The following is a 19,027-nucleotide window of genomic DNA, read 5'->3' as shown; positions in this document are numbered from 1 at the left end:
CACATTCTCACCTTGAATACATTAACTTCTATACAGTAGCATTTAATAACTTCACACAATTTAAACCCCAATCACTGCTAAGTCAGGCAGCAGCGAGGAGCTGGGGCAAAGCAGCCGCAGCAGCGACGGAACTGCAGAGATAACAAAGCAGAAGAGAACATAATCATCACCAAAAATCCATATAAAACCCACCCGGCGCTACAGGGAACATGTTCCCAACTGGAATAATAATAGTAAGAACCCCTTTCCTCTAGCTTTAATTGGTCATTTAATGAAAAAGGACTGTGGATTAGTGTGGCATTTTATTGAATCTCAGTCCTGGCACAGGCGCACGGGAGGAGGGAAGTATGAGATGCACATGTGGAAACAGCTGGAAACTTGGCAAGGGAGCCCAGCATTATTATTTCACATGGTTGGGAGCCCTGCACCGTTTCACCTCGGTGTCGGTGAGTGAGGGCGGATGACAGAGGGGAAGGGGAGGTTTATGTTTCCTGTGCTGTGTCATAAGGAGCATTTTGCATCACAGCCTGGAAAGCCATAACTCCACCATCCTGGATATTTTCACCCAATATTCCCATTGCTGTTTACACTGCTGTAGTTAAGCACCTTCAACTGTTGCTGTTTAGGGAGTTTGAGCTATCAGCTGGAGAAATAACCCATGTCCCACAGGACAGAGGGTATAACTAATGCATCCCTTTGCTTTCTTACAATATTCCAGCTCACTGCTGTTTGCGACCATCCTGCTTCCCAAATGACTTAACCAAGGAAGGTCAAAGGCTACACCAAGGGCATCCCTTCTCATTATCCCCAATAACCACATCCCATTCTTTCTATTAGTTTCCCAAAGAGGCAAGCTGTTTCCCTGCAGGTATAGCATTTCAGCAGGGGCAGTTTCTCAAGCCTCACTAAAAGCCATCCCTTAGCTTGTCCTATTGGAAAATGCCTGGGAAAGCAGCAGATCCCTGGAGGCAGAGGGTGCAGTGAGAGCACAACAGGTCCAGCTGAGGAATAAAAGGCTGTGTGAGAGAAGGGAGCAAGACTTTGGGAACTAGCTCTTAGATCTTGCCTATACAGGGAAATCACACACCTGGCATAGCTCCCGTATCACCTCTGCTTTGGAAAGAAAAGTCACTTTGTTCCAGAATGGAGTCTAGACAGGGAGATACAATAGCCACTGTAGACAAGAATCATTCCCTGCATAGGCAAGGTCTCACTGTATTTATACAGCTCATGGCACGATAGGCTATCGGTCTTATTTGGGTTTCTGGGCACTTCCATCACAATATGACTCTTAAAGGTGAGCCTCATGACCCAGCCTGCAGGCTGTCCAAATGCAGCCTGGGGGTTTGGAATGATTCATACTCACAGGGAGACAACTCATGATGGTTAAAAGAGGAAAATCAAATCCTTCCACGCTGAACGTGGACCAAACTGGATGAATGCTGCAATGGAAAGTGGAAGTGAACAGAGGCCTGTATTTTTTGAAGGGGGAAGAAAGGAAATGTAAAAGGCTGAGCTTAGTACACTGCGCAGGAGGTTTAGGTTTTATTACGTTACACACACCTCCTCCTCCATTCTGCTGCCGGTAAGCACCTTCTGGCTGGAAAACCAAGGTAACAGAGGCTTGAATCAAGCATTTTACAAAAGTATTAATCTACCTTCTCTACAAACAGGGGTACTTTTTCTCAGCTCTTCCAGTTCATGTCACGGTGATAACGTGAAGTCTCCATCACGGCTATCTCCCTGTTACCAACCAAGGGAGATCCTCAGAGCATCAACCCCGTTGCTGAAGTTTCTCTCTTCTCTTAGGGAGGCAGCTGAAGTTTATAAATAAGCTTACTTACAAGTTGTATCTGAAAAACACACGTTGCTTCTCAGTGCCTCACAAATACTGCCTGGTGGTGGGTTTGCTGATGGTTTGTGTAGGACACAGTGACCTGGGCCACTGGTCTGACACACAGAGACCTTTGGAGCAGCTGCAAGGTACAATGCAACAAGACACTGGGCTTTAAGAAACGATATGAAGATGGCATTAGCTTTGTTATTTTCTGAGCTATTTGGTAAGCACCAAGAATGAGCCTTCACTTTGACCAGCTGTAGTCCCCTAACAGAGTAAATAACCTTCATGCCACAGTAAGGAAGGGAAAAGCCTTCCCTTTGATTTTTCTTTAGTCAGAGCACTGAAGGCTTTCCACTGCTGCCCACTGGTGAGGAACAAATCTGTGGTAGGATAAACAAGTGGCTTTTGTAAAGTCCAAGCCATCCCACTACCAGGAAAAGTGACCAACGCGAAGCCCCAAAACTATGAGCAGTATTTTGTTTTGTGGCTGCTGTTTATTAACGATGCTGAATCCACCCACAGCCTGCCAGAAGTTGTAACACTTCTTGTGCCAGCAGCAAAGCGTAGCTCAGTTCTGGGTTGTGACGGCTGGGCTCCTACAAATGCCCACCAGAAACGAGGTATCAATTACAGGAGTGTTGCCATCAGCAGCTGGAGGACAGACGTTGCCTATCATGGCACCAGGTTTGCCTTTTCACACTGTGCTCACCTCATGATGCACGCTCAGCCCAAGAGGCTTCCATGGGCATCCCCACTCACCCCTCTGTGTCTGTTCAGACCTTCAGCAGTTTCATTGCCCTTCTCTGGACGTGCTCCAGCAATAGCATTCATTAAGTGTGAATTGGGTGGAATCAGACCTTGGTTTAAACTCCTTTGACAGAGGTCATTGATCTGGAGTGACCAGCCTCAGCAACAAGCACCTGAACATCAGCTTCTGAATGACAGACACATTACTTCTGTTGAGAGCACCCTGCACAGAGGAGTCCAGGTTATCAGCTGGGTGATGGAGCAAAGGGGTCCCATCCGAGGCGGCTGCTGGGAAACAACTGAAAAGGGCCACACAGATATCCACAGGCTGCTGCTGGTTTGTGGGAGTTTTTCCCCTTCTACAGACGGGAAGAAGCAACACAGACATGTTTCTGGATGGGTTCTGTCCCTGCCAGGACTAAATGAAGGGCTTCAATTCAGAGCTACAGCACCCTCGGGATGTCGAGACATAGGGAACAAAGAGGGGATTTAGGGAACAAGTGAAAAGGCATATTATATTTAGATAATAAAATTAACATGAGGAAAATTGTTTCCTGGAAAATAATGCCGTGTTATATGACGTATAATTATGGCACTACTGGAATGGTAATTAAGAGGCAGGCAACTAATAATTGCAATCCAGAGGTGGAGCAGCACCGTGGCTGCTCTGTGCCAAGGGCCTGGCCCACCCGAGCTCCAGCTCTTCAAAGGGAATCCTGCAGCTACAGCCGAGGTGGAACGCTTCGCAGGAAACCCGGAGCGGAGGAAGGCGTCGTATGTCAAGTGGCGATGAGGTGCAAAGAGGAACCTGTCGCGAGCAGCACAAAGGGATGGTAAATATCTTTCCCCCAAGTCCCCAGCTTTTCTGCAGCCTGTCAGAGCTGGAGATGTCAGCTCCTGACCTGGCCACTGCCAAGGAACTGCAGAACCAGCCCTGGGGCCGCCTGCTTGGGAAGTGATGGGGCAGATGGCGAGCCGCGGTGCACAAAATATCCAGAACTTCTAACCCCAAATTCCACTAATCCAGAGGCTGAAGTAACGTGGTTTTATGGACTCTGTAAACTGGTGTATGGGGTTTGCAAAACTTGCCTGGCTGCACAGATTTCTTCTGGGGTTTTGGCTTCTGGTTTCTCATCCTTTCTGCAGCTCTGTGCGACTCAAGTCTAAACAGCACCCCAACAGCAGTGAGTTCTCCTGGACGACAGCAGGACAGGCAGCTTTGCCAGGAGCTGGCACCCAAGATACAGCTCACAGTTTGCAAACAAACATTTGGCCACTCTGAATGGGATTTCCTTCCATGCTTAAGCAGGTATCGACATGCCTGAACATCCACATTTGCTGCCGTGCCTCAGCTACTTGCCTTCCCATGGTTTTCAACAGGAGCCATCCCCACTTTTCAGGGTTTTTTTTTCTCTTTTCTACTCCTTTTGTTAACACCTCTTCTGAGCAGGATCTGGAATTGCTTCATGGAGACCTGTGTGCACCAGGAGCCACAGGAAAGACCCCAGGGCCAAGAGGGTATGAGAGAGTCCTACAGTGGGCACAGGATGCATATGCTGGGATAGAGCAATGGACCCATTTCCACCCCATGCTGTGCTTCAGAGCTGCATGAACACCTAGCTACATGTCCAGCACTAACCCACCAGAGCAGGAGCCACGCTCCCTCCTCCTGCCAGCACCAGGAGACCCACAGTGCTAATTGCTGCTAATGAGCTGGTGTGGACAGACACCTCGTCAGGCACACGCTCCAGCAGCCCCTGGGCCCAGGTGAACAGAAACTCTTGGGGGGGACCTTTCAGTGAGTTAAACACTAATAACAAAGATGCAAAGAGCCCATTTCCTCTTCCTCCTCCTCCCCAGGCTGTCCTGTCCATCCCAGTCACTCAGCACCCGACCCAGCTTTGCAGAGAGACAGCACTGGGTGTAATAGCATCAGAGCCTCCACTTGCCTGTGGTACATCAGTATTTATGCCCTGTCCTCCTCTGATTTTAAACCTGAAATCACTTTGTATTTTAAAGCCTTCAGGACATTCCTGCTCTGGAAACAAACAGCCTTACTCTCATCTCAGAAATAACCTTCTCTTGGGATTGATGAATTTCTCCTCTGCTGCCAAATACAGTCAGATTCAAACCAAGAGCTCCCATTCAGCCTTCTGCACCTTTACGTAATGCTGAGCACAGTTGGTGGCTTGAGTTTTAACTTTTGCTGTCATTTTGCTGAGGGATAAGCATATCTAATGCAGATTAAATGAAATTCCAGCACACAAGAACTATGGGGGTAAATATAAACCCATGGCCAGAGAGCGATGGTTATGTCATCGCTGAGGAATCCCAACGGCGCCTAAATGAAAATACCACAAAGAAAGCAAACCCGGAAGTTTGGGGCAGGGGGAGAGGAGTGAGGGAAGATGCAGGATATGGGAACAAAGAGAAAAGCCAGGATAACCTGGGCTGGGTTTGCCTCATGCCATTGCTGCAAGCCCCGGTTCTGTAAAACCCGGTCTAAGTTCTCATGCTCACACGAAGGAGATTTTGCAGAATAAGCTAAAAGATATAGAGGAGTTGGTCTAACCAGCTTCCCCCTGGTCTAATTTATAGCTGTCACCTGTTTGCTGGTACTATGTGGGGAAAGTATTTTGAGGGACTCTGTATCTACAGGTAGGCAGTGGAAGCAACTACTGGCCTCCCCAGAGGTGTCCCAGTAGGGATGCAGGCTGGAGTGGGCAGCCAGGGATGCTGCCACCCTGGCACATCCAGGGGCTTTGTCAATGCCTTTAACTCTTGTTATTGCAGAGAAACAATTAAAAAGCTTCAGATAAGTTTTCCAAGAGTTTCATTACGCTGTTAGCAGCCATTCTTTAGGAATACAACCCTTTTATAAGCATAATTAACTTACAATGGGCTTCAAGTATTCCCTGACCCATCCCAATACAGAGTAAACCCATATAAATCATTTTTCCCAGTCAAGGGACACCCAAGTCTCAGAAGCCCCAAAGGCATGTACCTGGAAGGCAGCAAACCACATCAGCCAGTCCAGGCGGTAGTGGTAGGGGCTGATGAAGCATGGCCTCCTCTTCAAGTTCCCAGGCTTGCATTTGAAGTCAAACTCCTCCCAGACAGCAGCGGGGTCATTGGGATCCATGCTGGATGTCCCCTGAAGGATGACCTCTGTTCTCTCCTTGGTTATGCTGTGGGATACAACATGCTATTGGTTTTTGTCTCAGGTCAGGTAAAATGAGAGTCAACATGACAACAGAAGTCAATAGCCTTGTGGTAAGGTGGGATCCTGATGGCTCAAGCTACAGACAAGCTTTGTGCCCAGACTTTTCTCCCTCCAGCAGCAGGACAGGGAAAACCTCAACCTCCATTCCCTTCCATGCTGCCCTCTATCAAACTCCAGTTGTGTCAGTTGAAGGAGGGGAGGTTTCACAGAAATCCTGCCTTGAAGGTCTGGCCCCGAGACCTCCATCTGCAGGATCAGCAGAGCAGCTTCTAGCTGGGACCACTCCAGCATCCCCTTTGTAAGCCTGGCTCTCCCTGAAGCACCGCTGGCCACAGGGTGCTGAGCTCCAGCTCCAACCTTGGATGGCAGAAGGGCAGGACACACTCACCATGAGCCCAGGTCAACTGGCTGCAGCTCCCTGAGCTTTGGGCTGGTGGCTGGCCCCATATGGAGTACCTCCCAGGAGCTGCTCTTGGGGCACCATTAACAGCTGTCTCTATGTGCCCAACCATTTCAACATCCTGGCTGGAAGACAGGTCTTGTGGAGCTATTACTCAGCAAGAGGAGGAGGAGGTAAAGTGTGAGCCAACACAAAGCAAGCCAAGAAAAGCAGAAAATGAAAACAAAAAGGCTCCCCCATACCCAGCTGATGTATAGAAACTCAGTTAAAAGCCCCTCAGCTTTATGGCAGGTCACAGGTATTCCCTATGGGGCTTGGCTGGACTCTCTCTGCACAGCAAGGTGGTAGAGCTGTGAGGATGGTAAACTCAGGGCCATGGAAAGCTCCTGTGAAAACGGCACCATCAAGTTCTCAATGACCTGTCAGTGACGCTCGCCTACACTGGAGAGCTGTTTTCCATAAGGAACACAGAACGGCCTAACTCTGCCTATCAAAGCTGTCCAGTTCCCAACACCCTGCTCATTTTTTACTGCTTTGGTCCTTCCTCCTCCAACCCAAGAAACTGAAGGTTTGGAAACAGCCTCCACCTTCTCCCCCAATGGCTTCCAGTGATAGATGCTTACAACCCAAGGAATGCTGCACGTCTCTGCTTATAATTGTTACCTACATTTAATAGATTTCTGGATTCTCCAGCCAAGTTCCATATTATTCACTGGGCTGAGTTATGAGCCGTGGCCAGCTGCCCAATGGTTAGAAACACACTGTAAATCAGGGACACCAAATTACTAATAAAAGTATGTTCCTACTGTGTGATTCAAAATATGTCAAGTTTCACATAATCGTATATTCATTATAAGCTGCAATCCTCTTTTTATTGGTTTACATAGGCTGGAATTACAAACATATTACAGCAGCATTTCATCACATGCTCTTTAGGTTCTGGTAACTGTTGAAACAGAAACCATAGACTGAAGAAGAAAAAGAACAACAACCCAAAGAAAACAATCTCCCGTAGCTTCACCACTCCAGCCTTCAAAGAGGTTCAGGGGTTATTTCTTCTTTTCTCCCAAAAGAAGAGGAAACTTCAGCATTTTCCACAACTAGTGCTTATTTTTACTATATTAAGCATGATATTTTTAATCCTGTTTTTTTCCTAACTTTTTTCTTTCCACAGAAATTTCTGCTATTTGAAAAATGGGGGAAAACATCATATTAATTTGATGGGCTTCAAGGTGTCCTCTGCAGCTTCAGTGCTCACAGTGAGACCTGCTCCTCCCCTTCACCACCTGCTCAGCCAATCCTCCCAACAGCCAGCTTGCTTAGAAATCCTATTTAATTACTATTGGCATCTCCTTTGGGACCTTGTCCAGAGACCACTAACCCATGAGCTGCCATCCCACCAGCTCAGACCTCTGAGGAACACTCCATGGCCACCATGGTGGTGGCCAACCCAGAGGTCCATGCAAAGAAGACTGGCCCTGTTGCTGTCCCTGGGACAAGCTGTTCTGGTGAAGCCATGTTTCATAGAATCATGGAATGATTTGGGTTGGAAGGGACCTTAGAGCTCCTCCAGCTCCAACCCCTGCCACAGACAGGGACACCTTCCACTGGAGCAGCTTGCTCCAAGCCCCTGTGTCCAACCTGGCCTTGAACACTGCCAGGGATGGGGCAGCCACAGCTTCTCTGGGCACCCTGTGCCAGCGCCTCAGCACCCTCACAGGGAAGAGCTTCTGCCTAAGAGCTCGTCTCAGTCTCCCCTCTGACAGGTTAAAGCCATTCCCCTTGGCCTGTCCATACAGGCCCTTGTCCAAAGCCCCTCTCCAGGTTTCCTGCAGCCCCTTTAGGCACTGGAAGACTTAAGGAAGATGTCTCAGAAGGCAGCAGCCACACTGCTGCTGGGCCTGTCCCCTCAATCTGTCTTGGTCTTTTTTGAGGCCATTTATACTTTTGTCTCCACAGTTTCCTGGAGTATGAATTCCCCAAATCACTCGTTGGAAAAAGCACTTCCTCTTGTTGGCCTAAAACCTGCTACTCAATAGCTTGTGTGACTATTTACATGAGGGAGAACAAATGTGAGCAGGGGAAGAGAAGCTCACCATAAATAAAGCTGGCTGGTGACGGTGAACACTATCCACTGGCTGAACCCTCCTATGGATATTTTCATACCACTATTACATTTGCTACATCAATATAACGAGGTAACTAAGCGTAGCTCAAAGAAAATAAATGACAATTCGGTGGGAAAGAAACCTGCTCCTTTTCTCCTTCTCTCCCATAAACAGATATTCCAAGTCTGTTGGCTACTGGAAGGATTTCTGTGTAGGTTTAAGGCACACACATTGGCTGTTGGAGTATCCTGGAGAGAGGAGCAAAGCAAAATGATGTGCATGTACCTCCCGAAAGCTCCGTAGGTATTCACTATCCTGAGAGGGTTGAATGACGTGTTCATGACTTGTCTGGAGTTGAGCAGGTTTAGGACAACTGGGATGCTGAGATAAGCAATGAGGAGGCCGAAGGAGATGTTCACCACTTTGCGGATATAGCAGCCTGTTTGGGACACAGAAGCAGATCAGAAGAAGATGATTTCACTGCCAGCAACGGGCTCTGCTCCCCCAACTCCCCTAAATGACCCCCCTATGGTGGCCAGGACCCTGCCTGGGTACTTACAGCTGCTCTCAGGCTGGGGCTGACAAACACTCCACTGTAATCAACCTGACCTTGCCAAGGGCCATACACAATCGCTCCCAAGATCTGCCTTTCTCTAAATAGTCTGAGAAAGGGCTGAAAAGAAAAATGTCTAAAATGTCACATTAAACAGTGCTTTTATACAGGGAAAAAACACAGCTGGCACTTGCACCTTGCTCAGAATTGCCCTCCTGGTTTGTAAGCTGTGTATGGAGAGACTCCAGCTCCCCACGGCTGCCCCAAACTCTCACCACCCACATTATTTCTTGCATGTTCCTCCTTCTTGCTCACTACCTCCATTCAAACCTCATTTTCCTTTTGCAAAGTCTCTATTGCTTATCTACGCACCAGCACTTTGGTATTGGGTTTGCAGGAGCAGCACAGGGCTGTGCTGGATTTCAGTCTAAGGAGACACTGACTGCAATCAGACAAATAAGCAGATGTGACCTCGGAGGGGTTCCTACCCTTATGGCCATTTTAGATTTATTTAACATCAACAGCCAAAGGATCAGATTCAAAGCAATTGCATGGAGCTTCCCCCTTATCTCTGCAGGAGAGGGATGTTTATTTGAACCTCTCTCAGAAGCTATTAATAATTGTTTAGTCTGAGAACATTTCTGGAGAACATGTGATTTGGAAGGAGCTCACTGAGATGCTTCCACTCGCCCCCTGTGCTGCTGTGGGAGTTCTATAAGACTGTTGGGCATTTTTTTGTCTTTAGATGGGCTGAACTTCTTAACCTGTAATTAAAGAACAGGTACAGACACAGACACGGACTGTGCATGGCCATGACTGTCCTTCAGCAGCTGGTGATTGTCATCATCATGCCCTTGGAGTCACAAATGATCTACACAGCAAGAATGAAGCAAAACCTGGGGACATGAGCTAATGGGATCTGGATAGAGCAGGCAGGAGCAGAGCACTAGCAATGGGAATTGGAGGTCCCTTTAGGAATTACACACAGACACTTCAAGGATGTAGCCAAAGCCTTGTAAAATCAGGTCACAAGTAGGGCATGGCTGGATACCTTCCTGTCTTCTGCTCTGGTGACCCAGGGGTGAGGGCTCCTCTAAGTCTCTTGCCATCAGCACCAGCTCAATATCCTCTGCTTTGTTAGCAGGAAAAATATGAATTAAAAAATATGAATAATAAAATATGAATAAAAAATATGAATAAAAAAATATGAAGAAATCCAATTCTACCCAGAACATTACAGATACCCTGTCCTTTACTTATGGATTACCCCTTTGTAAAAGCCCAGAAGGGACACCTCAACCCTCCAGAGACAAGTATTGATGGTTCTCCTTGCCTGGGCACCTTGACTCAGTTAAGGTGTTTTCTGGAGAACATCACAGAAAAGGAGCAAGTTCCTCAATAAAAAGGATCTACCTCCCCCTCACGGTGACTCACCAAGTGCCAAACCAAAGAGCTTCCCTTTGGCTTCTCCTCCAGAAAGGAAAGTGCAACTTGAGTGTTGTTTGGGACTGGATGCAAAACCAGAGCTGGTAGGAAAGCTTTAGGCATTCCAGCCTCTAAAGTAAAGCTACTGGGGGGGAGAAAGCTGGTATAGATTTCTTCCAGCAAAATATGTAAGATAGGAGACAGAAAGCTTAACGAAACTGCATTAGCCTTGCTGGAACTAAAGCTCCTGGTTAATAACCCGTGTTTCTTGGTAGACGAGAAAGGACTAGAGACAGATGCTGTCTCCTGTTGGTATTTTTCATTCTTCTGACAGATGTTTGGTATATTTAAAAATGAGCATCTGTGATTGTTGTTGATATGAGAGGCAATTTGTTGCTTATACGTGGTTTATAAAACTGCTACAAACACAAGTCTACATCTGGTATGCAGCCCCATGAAAAATATCCCAGTGCTGCTTGTGCAGGGGATCTTCTGGAACAGGGCTGCTTGAAAACTCCCTTCAGAGGAAACACTGGCCACATCGATCCCTTTCCTTCAGTTACATACCCCATTGTATTTGCTTTTCCATATTCCCAGCAGACAGGGCTCTCTTCCTGTTAGCAAAACAGTTACTGGACCCACAATGGATCAACAATTGATTTCTTTCTAGAAGACCAACCTCATGTCCAGTTACTTAACCAGGGAAGCAAGGTGTTCGTGCAGCCCTAGCACCCATGGGTGCAAAAGGCAGGAGGGCAGATGGGTCATGGGGCCACCGTGCCATGGGGCAGAGAGGAGAGCAAATGTGAGAGCTGCTTCTGCACCCAACTTCTAACACAAAATCCTCACCTCAAACTGCACTGGGGGCTTCACCCTTGACTTCAAATCACAGAGTCACAGACTTGTTTAGGATTGGAAGGGACCTTAAAGCTCCTCCAGCTCCAACCCCTGCCACAGGCAGGGACACCTTCCACTGGAGCAGCTTGCTCCAAGCCCCTGTGTCCAACCTGGCCTTGAACAATGCCAGGGATGGGGCAGCCACAGCTTCTCTGGGCACCCTGTGCCAGCGCCTCAGCACCCTCACAGGGAAGAGCTTCTGCCTAAGAGCTCATCTCAGTCTCCCCTCTGGCAGGTTAAAACGCTTGTTCTGTCCCTTCATGCCCTTGTAAAATGCCTTTGCTCGGGAATAACTCACCCAGGGGAAGCTTCTCCTTGGCTGCCTCTTTGCTCTGTATCTGCGCCACACGCTCTTTCACCTTGGAGCTGAAGAGGAACCCCAGGCTGATGTCGTCGAAGCAGGCGATGCTGGGCACCATGGTTAGCCAGTTGAGGAAACTCAGGTTTCCACTGATGATGAGAAGCACCTACATGGGAAAGAAGACAGCAGAGGGTGTTGCATCAGCTTAAATGACAAGAGAAGAGTGCTGTGAGAGAACTGTCGGATGGATTTGAGCACCTTAGCACATACTTTGCTGCTGTTTCATGACTGCAGCAGTGATGGCAAACCTTTCCCTCTCTGCCCAGGCTCCAGCACAAATGTACCCCACTTTCAGCAGGAGGAAGCTCAGCCAGGGTACAGTGTGACACAGCAGGTCAGCCCTTGGGAATCGTCTGCTTCCTGCTTAGGCCAATGTATCTGTGACAGCAACGTTCCTGAACCCCTTCAGGAGGAAATACTGGAGCTTCTAATTAAAGAGCTGCATTAAATATGAAAATGTGGATTTTTAAGAGGCCTTTAAAAAGAATTTTAGCTTTTGTTGGCCACTGAGATTGTCTTGCATGTGTAAGGCAGAGGAAGTGGAAAAATCTGAAGCTCTGAGTCTCCATAAGCACCTGTACACACTGGCAAGGGCCTTTTGAAGGCACAGGTTATTTTTTGTCTTACTCTTACAATGACTTGAGAAATATGAGGAACCTTCTTGCCATTCCTCAGCAAGTCCTAATGAACATCAGGCTCATCAGTCTTTGGGCGCTGCTTGCCTAGTCTTGATCATAAATCACATCCTCACGGCCCATGGTTTCATTTTGCAGGTGTCAGATGTCACTTCCTCACCACATTCATACATCAGCCACAGGGAAGGTGCAGGTAAACCCTGTTCAGGTACATGCCAACCCCCCAGCAGAGCCTTTCATTAGAGCTTCATATAAACCCAAACATACAGAGCAGTTTCTGCTTCCTCACAAGTGCTGGTTTTAATTTCCACTTTTCTAGCCTAAATTTATCCAAGCCCAGTCTATATTTACCCATATTTTCCCAAGCCAGTATTTTACCTGCTCGCAGACCCCTGTTTTATTCGCACAGTCACATCCCCTCTCCAGTTTTCCACTTTAAAGCATGCCAAACCGCTCTGCTCTCCTCTCCCTGCCTGCCCATCCCAGCAGCCATGCCCTCCACCCCAGCAAGGTCCCATCAATCTTTCTGGGTGCTGACAAGGACCGTACGGAGGAGATCAGATGGGTCTCACCATGAACTTGTACACGCTAACATTTCTCATGCTCAACCAGACCTACCTCCCCTCCTGCTGTGTTTTAACGCCACATTTATCTTCGCTGCCGCGGTGTCACATTCGCGCTTGCCATGTTTCATGTGAGAAGGGAGCACTGCCAGCCCAACCTCGCTGACACTGAGGCTTGCACCCGATGCAGAATGGATGTTGGGAACTTGCTGCAGTGCCAGGGAAAGGTGTTAAGAGAAGCCAACCCCAGGGCACTGACTGTGAAGACACAACACCTGGGTTTCCCTGGGGCTGCCCACCATAAGCAGTCACAAAGGAACATGTTAGGAGTGATTTAGTGTTGGCATAAAACAGTATCTGGGAATCCACACACAAAAGACAAGAACTGAAAAGCAGCTGATGCCTCTTCAGGGCTATTTGAGTTTTGAAGCTGATTTGGATTCTTGTCCCATTAGGCACATTACTTAGGATTCAGCCCTAATTAAGTAGCTGCTCCTCAGACACGTTAAAACAAAAGAGGCAGAAAAAAGGAAGGAAAAGGAAGTATCCTCACCATCTTATCCATAAAATATGAAGGTTATAAAGCTGACTTAATGTATTACAAGTCAGAAAATAATGCCCTGATATAACAGTCATTTACATTTCAGCCTTCAGACCAGCTAATGAGAACTTCCTCACCTTCCAGCAGGGTTGAAAGCTGTAACTTCAAGTGGCACCACCACTATTACCCTATTTAAAGAACGCTTCTCCATTCACACAGCTGAATTTCATCCTCCTGTGAGCTGTCTGCTCACAGCTTCAGTGCATGTGGCCAACAGAGACTTCCAAGATGGTGCAAGACCAAATGTGTGAACCCACAACACCCCCAGCATCCCGCTGCAGGCTGAGGAGCTGCAGTGTGGACCACACAGACCAACCTCAGCCCCTCCTCTTGTGAACAAGCAATGAAGCTTTTAGAAGCCCTGAGGAGATGCAGAAGCTGAAGCACTAACCACAGACCCAAGAGGCAGAGCTGAAGTTCTCCAGCCCCTCCAGCCCATGTTGCACCTGAGGACAGTGGGTTTCTGGATGAAACCCAGCTGCCTTGAAGAGCCAACTCAAGTCAAACATAAGAATACTCCTTAGGAGCTGGAAACCATCACAAACTTCCCACTCCCATGGCAAAGCACACGTCTGGAGCTGGAGCTGCCTTCTCCAACAGACACAAACAAAAACCCCACAACACCAAAAATCTACATCCCAAGCAAAGAGGAAAACTCATGGAACCTGCAAAGCTCTCCTCTGGCTAGGACGACGAAAGCTCAGACAGGTACCAGTAGTTATCAACCCTACTGTGTAATGTAGCCACTGTCATGGTAAAACGTCCTATAACACAAGATGGACCATACATCAGCAGATCTTTGCCTCGATCCTGGGATGCCTGGGAATGCTGCAATATATTTCTTCCATATTTCTTCAGGGCTTTTAGAGAGGTGTCTTGACCTCACTCAGAGGTCTCCAACCTCTCCTGGGGCTTGTTTGGGAACAAGGTCTCCATAGCATGCCAACTGTATGGGTGGGAACAAAGAGATGAGCCCACCACCCTATTTCACGAGCAGGACATGTATTTGCTTTCAAGGGCTTTTGGGCATTACTTGGGGGTTGTTCTGAGCATTTTGTAATACTCACAATAACTCAAGGAGGCTCCAACTGCAGTGTGGACCTGTTTAGCTTGGACTTGCCAAACCAGATGGTTAAGAGGACAATTCCTGTCCTGAAAACAAGTAAATGTAAACACATCGGACAAAGATCAAGATTAGGATGTATCACAGCTGTGTTACAGGCAGCAAATGGAAGAATTCTGGCAACTAATTCTCATTTCATCAGCACTCTCTGGGGATATCACCTTAAAACAACTCATAAGGAGTCTTCCAGCAGAACCTGAACTAAACCCTAAATCTCCCAATTACAAATGCAATGTCTTAATTACAAGTTCCCCCTGCAATACCTGTGTGTCCAAACGCTGGTCCCCTGGCTTTCCTACTATCCACAGTGCAAACATCAATAGCACATGGACTTTCAGCAAGCGTTCTGTTAAAAAGATGAATGTTTTCTCATTAAAAATGGCAAGAAATAAAGGTTAAAAATGTGTGATTTCACATTTTATATGATTGGCACCAATTTTTTTAAGCATGGTGGTTTGCAGGTTACAAGTTCCAAAGCCCAGCAGGACCCTTTAGTCACATGATCTTAAGAAAAGGAGAGATCTGACCTATTACAGCAAGTAACAATAGTCTTAACTATTGTTTAGTTAAAAACTAATGACTTCTTTAGCTTGAGTTGGATAATTATCCACAATTACGAGGAGAAGAAAAGTATTTAAATCTGAATTACATACGAGTTAGGACCTCGGACAAGTTACACCCGAGGTTTGGTCCTCCCCCTTTGACCTGAAGGTGATTTAGTTCAATGCATATTAATCAGACTGTGTTCATTAACACACTTCTCACTTAGCTGCTTTGTTAGGAAACTCTGCTCCTTTTCTGATGCAATTTGCCTCGTGCAATTGCAGTGCTATTAAGAAAACAGTTCTGCACTTTGCCACTTCTGCTGAGGCTCGCTTTGCAGCTTCATACGGAGCGACTGGGTGGTCCATGGGAGGTTTTTTCTGCAGTGATTCACCTCTCTTTATTGCCTGGAAGCCAGAAGCAAGAGATCTGATTTCCACCAGCCCTGAAAAAATCAGGGGATTCAAAAATAATACGAGTTTGGCGTTTTCTGGTCTGTGGGTGGAATCATGAACCTGACACGGTTTTAGCCTGAGTTATTCTGAGTTTGGATGCTCACAGCAGTCACTGCCCGGCACCACAGTTAAACCCAGGTTAATATTATACCCTGCTTGAGGGGGGCTGAGCATCAGGAGCCCTCCTTTGCAAAAACAAACCTCAAAGGAACTCCCATTTCAAAGTCAATTAACAGGAAAACAGATGATTTTTCAAACGGGTGCCTCCCTGCAAACAGTTTTGAGGCAGTTTCTGCAGGAGGTGTATGTTATTTCATTGACGTGTCCAGCCAGCGCCAGGGTAATGGTCGGACTTGATCTTAAAGGTCTTTTCCAACCCGTATGATTCTATCGTTCTGTGAAGCTTTGTCATCAGAGCAACTGGTGTCTTCTGCAGCGCTGCTCCTGAGAGCGCAGCATCCCCCGAGGTTAGTGGATCCTTTGCAATTCAAACTAGTATTTGCCTTGGCAGGCAGAGCACATTTACCTAAATCCTTCCTTTTCTCATGAAACCACCTAAGCTTCGGTGTCTTCCTGCTCTCCCTGCCCTGGAGCCGCGCTGGTTCCTGGCGGGAAGTTTAACTTAACATGAATTTCTCATGTTGGATGAGCCAGGTTGGATGGGGCTTGGAGCAAGCTGCTCTAGTGGAAGGTGTCCCTGCCCGTGGCAGGGGTTGGAGCTGGATGAGCTTTAAGGTCCCTTCCAACCCAAACCATTCCCTGATTCTATGATTGTCAGGCAGAGATCTCTGCTCACCTCCTGCCCTGGGAACTGAAGGGGGTGAATGCCTGATGCTGGTGATTTGGGGTAAAAGGATAAACTCCTTGAAGTCATATTTCATCCATGTGGGTGCTGGACCTCCTCTGCACCCACGTTTGGGGACAAGGATGCCAAAGCCCTTCAGGAGCTGCCCTGGCAGCACACAGAGAGCATTGCTGCTCCTTGCCCATCTGCTACATGAAGAAGAAGAGCTTCTTGCACCCATCTCACAGTAATTTCTCCCTCTGCACCATGCCAGGCTTCACCCTTCCGCACTCCTACCACGATTATAATCTAACTGTATCTCTGCATCTCCATCACCATCCCAACCTCTATTGCCATGGATGGGCTGCACCCTCCCTACCTTGGTTTTGATTTGTGTTTACTGTCTTTTTTCTTGCTGGACAATATTTAAATGCACAATTATAACAAACAGATGGTATCAACCCCTGTGGTGATTTTAAAAAATCTTTTATTAAAGCACAGTATTAATCATGGTAATTGGGTAGGAACTTTAAGGTTATAAAACTACAGCATGTCTAATGAGCGAGCTCCTTATAGGAGGAACTGAGGTTTTTAATCTAATAATGTCAGTTTTATGGATTATGACTGGAGTTTTATGAAGTGTGATATGAAATACTGTGGATTCATGGCTCTCCCTGGATTAATTTGGAAAAGTAGTTTTCCTGGTTCTAGGCCCAAAAACAATTATTCCTTACATTTCTGTCCCCTGCACCGTTCCCAAACCCCTCTGTCAGAAAATGGGCACCTACACCCATAACTTTTTTACAAGTTTGACTTCTTTGTTAGCTGGGGTTGATTTTTTTCAATCACAGATTGTTACAACCTTACAGTAGGTAGGAGAAGCTCATATTCTGGGTAGCAGACTGTATATTTGTCCAGAAGGAACAACAACGGGCTGTAAACTCTTAAACACAGTCAAGGGCTGGTTGGAGCTCACCAGCTCCTCCATCTAAGCACGGGGACACTGTCACCACGCAGCACTGGAGCTTGCTATTAGCCCATTGGAACAGAAGAGCCAAAATTGGGCTGCCTGGAAGAGCTATAATTCATTTAAAGATAAAAACACAGCTGCAGAGGGATGGAAGAGACCTCAAGAAGTCCTTCCTGCTGCCCCAAGGTAGAGATGTCTCTACATGCACCGTAGTGTGTTTGTCTAAACTCTTCCCAGAAGCCTTGCCGAGTGATGGAGCCAAGTCCATGGCCTTCCTGGGCCTGCTTCCCTACCTTTACATTATTCCTCGTATGTAGCCTGACTCTCCCTTGACAGTATTTAATCCCATGACCCCTTCTCTGCTCACTGGCATCCAAGACTGCTCTCTTCTACCTGCAATAGCCTTTCACAGAGGTGAAAACTGCCCTTTGCCCACTGCCTCTTCCCTCCCACTGTTCTCTTTTGGGTTCACAGAATCTCAGACTGGTTTCTGTTGGAAGGGACCTTAAAGCTCATCCTGTTCCAACCCCTGCCATGGGCAGGGACACCTTCCACTAGAGCAAGGTTGCTCCAAGTCCCGTCCAACCTGGCCTTGAAGGCCGGATTACATGAACCCGGTTGGTCCAACCGTGCCTTGTGAATCCAGTTGTTATAGCTCTGCTTAGCCTCTCCATCCTCTGGATTGTCTCCACCTGGGACATATCTTTTCTGCAGAGAACACCCAAAACCAAGCAACAGTTTTTAGCCTTTACCAGTGGCAGAGAGCAGGAAGGATTTATATACCCTGAGCACAAAGCATTTATATATTCCAGTAGGACATTTGTCCTTTCTGCAATGATGCAGCTCGGCCGACTTGAACATTCTGAATACTCATCATGTGCACCAATATCCTTTACCTGAGCGTGACCTATTGATATTAGACATCATTAATGAAAACCCTTAATGTCCCTAGATACACGCCAAGCAATCTCCCTTGATAAATCCTTCCCTCTGACAGCAACCATCGATAAATGCCAAATAGACTTTCCAACCCTTTTTCTCCACCAGACAGTACTTCCTACTTCTTATAGACCCTATTTTCTTATTTTTCTATTTTCTTTGTTTATGAGATATTATGTCAAACACTTTCAAAAGCCTCAGTAAAAGCATATATTGGGTATTCTCTATTCATGCCCCCTGTCTTGTCAGTGAAGGAAAGAAGACTGTTTTTACACAGTCAGCTCTTGGCAAAACCACGGGGGCTGTAGTTATCCCCCTTGGTTTTGGAGGTATTTAGAAATGGACTGTTTCATCATTCTTTTTCCCAGTATTTTTCCAGTAATGGCTCTGTAGTGTCCTGGCTCTTCCTTTTTTCTCTCTCTTTAGAGGACAGGTACTTTATTAGCTCTTCTCTGCTCTTTCATTACTTCACCCATGTTCTATGAATTCTCAAAGATAATCACTAATGCTGACAGGGTTTCAACAAGCAGCTCTTTAACAGCCCGAGGACAGATTTGCTTAGGCTCAGATGATTTGAAAAGGTCTAACTTAGCAAAGTACTCTCCAGCTCTCCCCCTGCTCGCGGCTGAGGTCATCCTGCTTTGTTACTGGTATTAATTATACCAACAGCCACAGGAGATGTGACTCTTTTAGTGATGACTGTTACAAAAAAGGCATTAATCATTTCAAGGTAAAGCACTGAACAAAGTGATGAATTACCAAAAAAAATAGGATGTAGAAAACTCCAAAGTAAATCTGCTTCTTGCACCCCAAAGAAACAACCACTTACTCTGTGCTAGTGAAAGCTGGAGAAGAAAGAG

At 46.9% G+C, this 19,027-nt stretch overlaps 1 protein-coding gene across 4 annotated transcripts in view; it reads right to left on the bottom strand.

Moving 5' to 3' along the window:
* The window catches only part of LMF1 (lipase maturation factor 1), a 185,447-nt gene that overhangs the window by 13,299 nt on the left and 153,121 nt on the right, over positions 1-19,027 (bottom strand). For all 4 annotated transcript variants that reach the window (XM_062619037.1, XM_062619040.1, XM_062619038.1 and 1 more), the window contains 3 exons: positions 11,492-11,660; positions 8,604-8,757; positions 5,592-5,775 (listed from right to left, as the gene is read on the bottom strand). In XM_062619037.1, the coding sequence (XP_062475021.1) occupies positions 5,592-5,775; positions 8,604-8,757; positions 11,492-11,660 (507 nt within the window). The remainder of the gene's footprint in view (positions 1-5,591; positions 5,776-8,603; positions 8,758-11,491; positions 11,661-19,027) is intronic.

Source organism: Pezoporus occidentalis, unplaced genomic scaffold (genome assembly GCF_034315485.1).
Source record: "Pezoporus occidentalis ecotype Australia unplaced genomic scaffold, CSIRO_AGI_Poc_V1 ctg208, whole genome shotgun sequence".
In the NCBI taxonomy this organism is placed as follows: domain Eukaryota; kingdom Metazoa; phylum Chordata; class Aves; order Psittaciformes; family Psittacidae; genus Pezoporus; species Pezoporus occidentalis.
This window is presented reverse-complemented; position numbering and strand designations above follow the sequence as displayed.